The sequence below is a fragment of the Fukomys damarensis genome, unplaced genomic scaffold, assembly GCF_012274545.1.
Source record: "Fukomys damarensis isolate Sample0158 unplaced genomic scaffold, DMR_v1.0_HiC HiC_scaffold_27, whole genome shotgun sequence".
In the NCBI taxonomy this organism is placed as follows: domain Eukaryota; kingdom Metazoa; phylum Chordata; class Mammalia; order Rodentia; family Bathyergidae; genus Fukomys; species Fukomys damarensis.
This window is the reverse complement of record NW_022900939.1, coordinates 22888397-22897629: the sequence shown is the minus strand read 5'-3', so window position 1 is coordinate 22897629 and position 9233 is coordinate 22888397. Positions and strand designations below refer to the sequence as shown.

The window sequence follows — 9233 nt, the reverse complement described above, 5'->3', positions numbered from 1 at the left end:
CCCCGGAAAAAAAAAAAAAAAAAAAAAAAGTGGTGGTGGTAGAGGTGGCTGAGCAGGAAGCCAGTCTCTAACCACTCAACTCTCCCTTCTGAGTCACTGCTTCCGCTCACTGTGGGCAGATGCTCTCCTTGTTGCCTCTGGGGGAGATTGAAGCCCTGGGTGGGATGGGTAACTACCTCCTTGGCCCAGTGTCTGCAGTGCATCCTGTGGGGACTACAGAAAAAGATCTGCATTTGCCTTTGTGGGAGGATGCCCAGCCTGTGGCCACCTCATGCCCCTGGCGAGTGGACACCAGCTTAGGACAACTCCTTTTTGGTCCAGAGCATGCTCGGCGCCTGGACATCTTTGTCCAAAACTTGGCCAAGGCTCAGATGCTGCAAGAGGAAGACTTGGGGACTGCTGAGTTTGGGGTGACTCCATTCAGTGATCTCACAGGTACTAGGACCCTCTTGGTCCCTAAGTGGAAGGTGGGAAAGCAGGTCACCTGGGTATCCTGGCAGACAGAGCAGAAGAACTTCTGCTTTCAGGACCAGCCATGGTACCTGCCTCAAATCCCCAAGCAGAGGGTTGGAAACTTTTCCAGCCTGTGTCCTAGCCCCTTTGGGGGGCCAGAGGCAGTAGGTGCAGGGGAATGCACTGGCTGGGAGCTTGGCCTCTTAACGGGCCTCAGCATCCTTGCCTTGCTGCCTCCAGAGAATTATGGAAAACACAAAAGGCCGGCCTGGCGTGGTGGCACACGCCTGTAATCCCAGCACTCCGAAGGCTGAGGCAGGAGGATCTGTGTGAGTGATCCTGGGCTACATAAGTGAGTTCCAGGTCAGTCTCAACTACATAGTGAGACCCTGCCTCAAAAAACCAAAAAACCCAAACCAAACCAAAACAACAACAACAAAAAAACACAAAAGGCCAAGGATATGGATGGCTGGAGCATAAGAGGCAGAATATGGAGAGGGAGGTCAGAGCTGTAACTTCTGTGGCCTTGTCTGTTCCCCAGAGGAAGAGTTTGGCCAGCTCTATGGGAATTGGAGGGCAACCAGGAAGGACCTCAGGGTGGGCAGAAAAGAAAGGTTTGAAAAGCAGGAGTCGATGCCCCCAAGCTGTGACTGGAGGAAGGCCCACAATGTCCTCTCACCCGTCAAGCACCAGGTATCTGCCCCCAACAGTTGAGCCCAATCTGGTCCAAAGGGTGGGAAGAGTGGGACACCTCACCTAGACCCCCCACTACACACTACCCTATAATACACCAGGGAAAGTGCAATTGCTGTTGGGCCATAGCGGCAGCAGGCAACATTGAAGCTCTGTGGAACATCAGATTCAAACAGTCTGTGGAAGTATCTGTGCAAGGTATGACTGGGACGGAAAGGGGGATGTGACAGGGGGGGACTAACGGCTTAGTCATTCATGCTGTGCCTTTTCCCCCCAGAGCTGCTTGACTGTGGCCGCTGTGGGGATGGCTGCTTGGGTGGCTACGTCTGGGACGCATTCATAACTGTCCTCAACTACAGTGAGTACCTGGCTTTTTGGACAATTAGAGGGGTGGGGGACATCCAGGAACAGAGTCTCCTTCCTTATCTTCAGGTGGTCTGGCCAGTGAAAAGGACTACCGTTTCCGGGGGCATGCCAAAACCCACAGGTGCCTGGCACCGTTCTATAAGAAGGTGGCCTGGATCCAAGACTACATCATGCTGCCCCGCAATGAAGACGGTGCGGCCAAAGTGGGGAGACATGGGTGGAGGGTGAGAAAGAAACAAAAGGCACAGGACAGTGGCAGACAGCGGGGCTGTGTCAAGAGCTGCAGCCCCACGGCAGGCAGGGCCTGATGGCACTCTCTCTCTCCAGCAATGGCCAAGTACGTGGCCACACAGGGGCCCATCACTGTGCTCATCAACCCAACGCTATTGCAGGTGGGTGGGGGAAGGAATGGGGGAAGGGGGCATGCGGGGAGCATGCAGCAGACTCAGCCCGTTTCCACTCCTGCAGCATTACCAGAAGGGTATCATCAAGAGCACGCCCTCCACCTGTGACCCCTGGCTTGCAAGCCATTATATTCTGCTGGTGGGTTTTGGCAAAGAGGAGAAAGCGACAGAGAAAGATTTGTTCCAGTCCAATCATCCTCCTCTCCAATCCACCCCTTACTGGATCCTGAAGAACTCTTGGGGGGCCCACTGGGGTGAGAAGGTGAGCACATCCACTGGCAAAAGGGACAGGGAAGAACAGGCCCTTCCCCACCTTCTGGCCCTGATGTCCCCTAACTTCTAGGGCTACTTCCGGTTGCACCGAGGGAGCGATACCTGCGGCATCACCAGGTTCCCACTCACTGCCTGTGTAGGTGATCCAGCTGAGAAGCAGAAAGTCTCCTGTCCTCCCTGAGCCTCTCCTGTATGCCAGCTGCCTCTTCATCGCCCCATCCTGAGGGTTTTGTTTGTCTTCTCAGTTTTCGCCACACCATGTGAATAAATCAAGACAAAATTTCTGCTATCCAAGTAGAGTCAGCTGGAGCTTGGAGACGGCAGGTGCAGGGAGCACAGATGGCACTTCTGACCCATCCCAGTTCCTGACAGGCTGGAGTACACCATATCTTCGTGCGTGAACACTGTGGCACTCAGGGACATACATGTACACTATACATGCCCCCACAGGCTCCTCCCCCTGGAGCAAGGCTCAGTGTCCAAACTCATAGTAACTTTATTGTCACAATGAGCAGGGTGGAGGAAGGGGCTCTTAGTCATGATAGAGACGTAGGAGGCAGCCACGGAGGGTGCCCATGTAGCGGTCCCAGAGGGCCTGGTGCCTGGAATGGAAACAGCAACAATGATGGCTGATAATTCCTTCAATGCTCTCCACAGGTGAGAAACTACTGTGAGTGCTTTCTATACCTTAATTCATTAAGTCCTCATCAAGTCTCTTCTGGTGTGGTGCTGGGCATCAAACCCAGGGCCTTGCACATGCTAGGCAAGCACTACACCACTGAGCATATCCCAACCCAATTACTCTTCATAAATTCTTGATTCTTCTAATTATTACCCTCAGTTTACCTAAGAGGAAGGTGAAGCATGGAGAAATTAAATAACTTGCCCAAGGTCACACAGATTCTAAGTGGTTGAGATAGAGACTTCAATCCACAGAGTGGCACAGTGGAGAGTTTGAGACAAGTGGCCAGCTGGGTCAAAGTCCAGCTAGACAGGAAGACTGGAGTCTCTTACCGGAAACCATCCAGGGAGTGGACAGATGCTGAATACTGATTCAGGAAGAGCCGCACATCACTCAGTGGCCAGTGGTCAGAGCGGCAGGGTTCCACAAACTGTGGGCAAAAGGAACAGTTAGTACCACGAGTACAGCCCAGGGACAGACCAAGAGAGGATGGTGGGCAGGGCAGCTCACTTTTTCCACAAGGTCCACAAACAGGTCTCTGACGTCCTTATTGTGGATCAGCTTGGCAGCCACATTCACCAGCCCCCGAGACAGGTTCTGTGGGGCAGGGATCCTAGGAGCTCTGTCTTCTGCCCCAAAAGCTGGGGGCTGAGCACAGAGGCTGGGGGAGGGGCAGGGCCCTCCCCAAATCTATCCACCTCCCTCAATGGACCAAGTCCCCTCTGTTTATGAGCTGTTTCCCCCTCACAGTCAGGCAGAGGGAGCAGCAGTGCCACCTGCCGGTCAATCTCCAGCCAATGCTGAGTTGCCAGACAGGGGTAGTACAGGGAGGCTGAAGATGCCCAAGGAAAAGGCTGGATGGGGCCACAGACCTTGAAGTTAGCTTCCATCTCAGAGAAGACGCTGAGTTTTCCCCGGAGGGCAGTGCACACCACGCTGCAGGGAGACAGGGTCATGCCTAGAGCCACCTGAGCCCTACTTCAGACCCTGTCCCGTGGACTCCCAAGGTCACCTCTTGTGCAAGTCCAGAAGGTCCTTGTCAGCGACTAGCACCTTGAGCTCCTTCAAGTCCTGGAGAAACTCCTTGTCTAAGTCCACATCCATGTCATCCACCTGAGAGTCTGCACAAGGCCCATGGGAGGAGTTGGGGCAGGTGATAACCCACTCCATGAGAGCCTGAACCTGCTTTATCAACCACTCGCTGAACCCCATGGGACATAGGGGAACTGAGGTCCCAAAGCAGGAGTGCCATGCTCCAGGCCATAGAGGCAGTGGCCGTTGGTTTACAGACAAGGTGTGTATGGGGAATGCAGACTATAAGCAGAAGGGACTCAGGCCTGGGTGGAGGCCTAAAAAAGAAAGGATGTAAGCTGGGCATACTGCATGCCTATAATCCCAGCACTCCAGACGCTGAGGCAGGATGAAGGCAAGTTCCAGGTCAGCCTGGACTAAATAGCGAGGCCTGGCCTCAAAAAGATAAGAGAAGAAGGAAGGATGCCGGAAACTGGGGACCTGCAGGAAGAACAGCTGGTGGGGAACCAGGCCCTGAGAGGGTAGGGAGCATCCAGGCACCTGGGTTGGTGGGGGCCTCACCGACGGCTCCAAGGGTCCAGTTCTGGATCATGAGCTCAGCACAGAAGGCAAAGTCTCCAAAGCTCAGATACTGCAGCTTTTTCTTTCCTGTTTCAAAGCGGTTATTGGCAAAGAAGACGATGGCTGCATAGTCCCTGCAGGTAGGGGACAATAGGTCCTCTCAAGGCTTGAAAGTCCTCATTGAGCCTATCACAGTATGCTGCATATTAAACTCATTCAATATTATTGAATAAAAAAATTCCTAGCTGGGCATGGTGGCACACACCTGTAATCCCAGCACTCTAGGAGGCTAAGACAGGAGGATCACAAGTTCGAGCTTAGCTTGGGAATTCAGTGACTTAGTGAGACCCTATGTCAAAATTGTTTAAATTATGAAAAGGTTAGGGATGTAGCTGAGAGTGGAGACCCTGGATTAAATCCCCTGCCTGTGATCTTGGCTACCTGGGAGTAAAAGTAAGGAGTTAAAGTGAGTAAAAGGCAAGTTTGTGGACAGCCTAGACAGCCAAGTTGCAGCCTCTTTTCTTGTCTTTTCTTTTTCCCCCTGTGGCCACTTTTCTGTTCCAACCCATTGTGTGATATGTCTCACGTCAATCTCTGCAGAGGTTTCAGCCTAGGTTTCCTAAGGGGCAAAGTAAGAAGAGTACAAGGCTGTTAGCTACCATTAATGAAGACTGCCTAAGTGTGCCACTCACAACAGCCCAGCTGGAAAATGGTCCTGCTGGGATTCAAACCCAGGTCAGTCTGATCCAGAAAGTGGGATAACCATCCTCCCAGAACAGCCAGGAAGTGAATAGGGTTGAGGTGGGGAAAGTGGACTGGCTTTAGAGCCAGGGAAGATGTGTGCAGGTGGGCACATGGCTGCCCCCTCACCTGGATAACCGGTCAGAGAGGAGGAAGTGTTGCTGGATGTTATCCACAAGGGAGCCCCGCATTTCCTCTACCACCTTGAAGACTCGCTTAAAGTTGTCAAACTGCAGGGCAGTTAGGGAAAGAGGAGAACTGGTTAGAAGGTACTCACCCAATGAAAGCTTATCGAATACTCCTCTCTCTCTCCTACCTACCTAGCTAGTCAGCAGTGCTGATTCAGCACTGCTTATTCCTTCAATAAACTACTAGTTATTAGCAGCTGTTATCAAGTCAACAAATGTTTATTGGCTTCTGTCATCTTGCCTCAGGCTCAACTCCTATCTCCATATTCAACTCCGTTTTAGCATCATACTCTCTGGTTCTTCAGAAGCCTGAGCCAGAGCACCCAGGAACTTGAAAAGAACAAACGCTAAGGTGTACATAGCAGCTCACAGAAGACATACATGAAAGGCATTAAGGTCCAGAAGTGTTACTTCTCCTTAGCATTACCAAAAAATCATGTGGTCCCCTGCTTCGGACTTCAAGGAGTAGATGTAGCCAAGAACAGTATTTTCCAGGTAGGAGCAAGATGAGAAAAATGTACAAATGTAAACTTAGGTCTGCAGGAGAGTTTAAAGGTCAAGGACAAGGAATGCAGTTGCTACTGGGGAAGCAATGGGAGCCAATCAAAGTTTGAACAGGGGGAAGCTGTGGTCAGATCTGGGTCTGTGAAAATCCACTCTGGCCATAATCGGGGGGATGGGTTAATAGAGACAAAAGGGGAGAAGATACTAGTAGGAAGTTGCTGTCACACTCAGAGGCTAGACCTGTGGCAGTGGCCAAGGGATGAAGTGAGGGAGTAGACAGTAGGTGGGATGTGGCATACGTGTGGGTGCAATGCCCACCTGTCTCCGGCAACTCTTAAGGGTGATGCCTGTTTTGGTGCTGATGTCGTCCAGGTCTTTCTTGGTGCCCTTGGACAGCTTCTTGCCCAGGACCTCCCGAACAAAGGCCTCATCAAAAGCATAGTACCTGGTGGAGGCAGGACATCATTGACCCTTCATAAAGGAGAAAAGGGGCCTGGTGGAGCCTGGGACTGGCCCTTCCAGTTCCCAACTTTCTGAGATCCTGGGTAAGTCCCGTCCCCCCACCCCCGGCAAAGTGGGTATATGGTTATACTGGTTAGCGTCCCCACCATCCACCAAGTGAGCACCTCTCAATGAGCAGCGCCTGCCGGGAGGGCGGGATCTGGAAGATGAGCTGGTGCAGCAGTTTTGGGGGCGCGTGTAGCAGGCGCTCGAGCATGTGGAAGGTGCGATAGTGGTCCATGGTGTCGCTCTGCAGCACGGCTGCCGTGGCTCCCGTCTGCTCCAGGATTCCGGAGCGCACTCGCAGCGCCACCGCGTCACTCACTGAAGAGTGGGCGCTAATATCAGCCCCACTGTGCCAACCTCAAAGACCCTCAAGAAGTTCGGCCCCAACTTCTCCACATCCCTTCTTCCCAGCCGCCTGCCAACTTCTCTTTAGGGACGCCCAAATCCTGGTTCCGCCCCTCTCCGATACAAAACCACGCTCCTCCCGACTGGCTCCCCCACGCGGCCGCACACAGACCTGAGTAGCCATCCAGCCACAGGCGATACACGTCCTCGTCTATAAGAGTCGTGTTCCCCACAAAGATGTCCAGCTCGCTTGTCATGGCTATGCCCGGACCCGGGGCGCCCCGAGCAGGAGTTAGCACTGCCCGGGCCGGGCGGGCTGCCGCTGGGCCACTTCCGGGAGCGCAGAGATTCCGCTCCGAGCACCCGGAGCCAGTGAAGGACCATTTCCGGTACGGAGCCCGTGGGGGCGGGAGCCGTTAGAAAAGAGGCGGAAGCCTGGGCTGTGGAGGAGCCGGTTTCCTTCAGCTGGGAGGAAGCTAGGGTTCCTTCTGCTTACTCTAGCCTTCCCAGCTGTTTTCGAGGAGGGCATCCGGAGCGCGGGGCGTGGTGGAAGAACATAGGCTAAGGCGTGAGGATTGCTGCAAGTTTGAGGCCAGCCTGGGCTACACAATGAGTTCGAGATCATCAGCCTGAACTACATAGCGAGACCGTCAGCCTCTCCTCCCCGGCAAACTCACTCCTCGCTTCCTCCTGGCTTTTTTTCTCACTATCTCTGCCTTCTTCGGCCTCCCAACTTTGACCTGTATCTTAAACTTAGAAGTTTCACAGGGGTCTATGTTAAATGTCTTCTCTGCGAAATGAGTGTGGGTCCCTGCTATTAAGGGCTCTTGCTGGGGAACCCTGTGTCCCTCCTGTGAAGGAGCATCTCTCTTGGACCATGAGCACCTGCTCCCACACGATTTTAACCTCACACCCCTCCCCACACAAGCTTATTTTGTCGCTCTGATCTCTGCCTGGAAGCCCCCCACTTGCATGACTGCCTATCTGCCAAGTCTCTCCACATGGTCTTCCCAGAAGCACTTTGAAATTTTAACACATTCTAGACAGACCTCTCACTTCCCAATCTGTTTCTTTCCTGCATCCCTATAGAAGTTACAACCCTAACATCCACCCAACTCTCACAGTAGAAACCTGGGCTGTCTCCCAGATTTTCTCTCTCCGCACTTTCAGTTCTGCTGATTTGCCGCCTAACTATCTGAAATATGTTTCGTTTTCTCCACTCCCACTGTCTAAGTCCCAGCCTAGTCTTTCTGCATATCTCTTCTACCTCATCTGACACAGTTACTAATCTCCCAGCCTACATCCTTTCTTTCTAGGGCCCATCCCACACAGGAGCTGAACAATCTTTTTAAAATGCATATTTTAAAATGTTACTCCTTTGTTTAAAATCCTTACTGGCCTTTGGAAACACTCCAATCTAGTATTGAAAGCTTTTAAAATTCTAGCTTCCACCCACCTTGAAAGCTCCTCTGTTTTGCCACTTTCTGCACACATCTGCCTTTCAAAAAAGATCAAGCTACCCTCATTGTTTCTAAAGCAGCTAGTCTTTTTCTAGCATCAGTGTCTTTCATCACACTATTATCCTCTCCCTCTAAGAGCTCTCTCTTTTCTTGGCAAAGCCCTATGCAATCTTTCAGGGCCCCTTTTGTGTCACCTCTTTTGGGGAATATTTTGGGATCCCAGAGACCGTATTCCTGCCCGCTTCCATTTTTATTTTTGGTGCTGGGAGTGAACAAGGGCCTTGCTTGTGTCAGGCAAATGCTCCATCACTGAGCTACATCCCCAGCCCTCCTCCCACATTTCCCCGTTTTCTCAGCCAGATTGTGACCTTATGAGGTCAAGCTTAGTATCTTGGTTTAGTGTATTTGTGCATGAGTCTCGCGCAAAATAACAGTTTATTAAACATACGAATCCCTTGGATCCCCCCACCTACTACCATACAGGAAATGCTCCCGGGGAGAGAGGGCAGACTAATAATGAGCCGGGAGGTTTGAATTCCGGATTCTGAGAAGTTAGTTGGGAGTCATGCTTAGTTAGCCGAGACTCTGCAGCTCGATTTTGGCACAGCCTGGAAAGCAACCCATCTGGATTCCTGCGTAGGGTGATTAGGAGTTAGGGAGGACACTCGAATCTTTTTTTTTTTTACACCGAATCTTTTGAAGGAGCCAAGGGGCCCAGGCTCGAGCTTTATTGAAGAGATTTGGAACTTGTCTTCAAGTCTCGTTGAGACCAGTGCAAAGGGGAAGGATGGCCGGGCAAGCCGTGCGCAGAGGGATGCGACCCCCTCAGTCTGGAATGGGTAAGGAACTGCCTCTAAGCATCCAGGGCTCGCCCCTTTCCAGAAAGATTCTCTGATTGGCTGTCCTTCCGTAACGTCATGCGGTCCCGCCCCGCCGCGTGCCCACCCCCGGGTGGCTGCTGCAGCCTACGCTGTCTCTGCTGCTGTCTCCCGCCCGCTGAGCAGGACCCGGAGCAGCTCTTGGC

At 52.5% G+C, this 9233-nt stretch overlaps 2 protein-coding genes across 3 annotated transcripts in view; one reads left to right on the top strand and one right to left on the bottom strand.

Annotated features, from left to right (window-relative positions):
• Ctsw (cathepsin W) overlaps positions 1–2370 on the top strand; it is a 3721-nt gene extending 1351 nt beyond the window's left edge. Inside the window, exons 3-10 of the mRNA XM_010635940.2 lie at positions 322–435; positions 995–1146; positions 1248–1344; positions 1424–1504; positions 1579–1704; positions 1840–1904; positions 1981–2178; positions 2260–2370. Coding sequence (XP_010634242.1) covers positions 322–435; positions 995–1146; positions 1248–1344; positions 1424–1504; positions 1579–1704; positions 1840–1904; positions 1981–2178; positions 2260–2370 — 944 coding nt within the window. The remainder of the gene's footprint in view (positions 1–321; positions 436–994; positions 1147–1247; positions 1345–1423; positions 1505–1578; positions 1705–1839; positions 1905–1980; positions 2179–2259) is intronic.
• Positions 866–7101, bottom strand: Fibp (FGF1 intracellular binding protein). Of its 2 annotated transcripts, none has more exons than XM_010635943.3 (10): positions 6922–7101; positions 6524–6722; positions 6216–6342; positions 5335–5435; positions 4444–4598; positions 3884–3992; positions 3744–3807; positions 3382–3468; positions 3204–3301; positions 866–2791 (listed from the first exon to the last, which is right to left on the bottom strand). In XM_010635943.3, the coding sequence occupies exons 1-10, from the start codon at positions 7004–7006 to the stop codon at positions 2722–2724; spliced, it is 1095 nt and encodes a 364-aa protein (XP_010634245.1). In that variant the 5' UTR covers positions 7007–7101; the 3' UTR covers positions 866–2721. The 2 variants fall into 2 exon arrangements, with proteins under 2 accessions (XP_010634245.1, XP_010634246.1); XM_010635944.3 differs by having other exon boundaries at positions 2672–2791; positions 4465–4598.
• Positions 7102–9233: the final 2132 nt, after the last annotated feature.

What these genes read in the sequence shown, in the direction of transcription:
- Fibp (XM_010635943.3), bottom strand. Translation starts at nt 7,006, where the DNA reads ATGACAAGCGAGCTGGACATCTTTGTGGGGAACACGACTCTTATAGAC. An exon ending in CTTCTGGACTTGCACAAGAG is followed by an intron (nt 3,808 to 3,883) that starts GTGACCTTGGGA and finishes GTCTCCCTGCAG; the next exon opens with CGTGGTGTGCACTGCCCTCC. An exon ending in AGATGGAAGCTAACTTCAAG is followed by an intron (nt 3,469 to 3,743) that starts GTCTGTGGCCCC and finishes CCTGCCCCACAG; the next exon opens with AACCTGTCTCGGGGGCTGGT.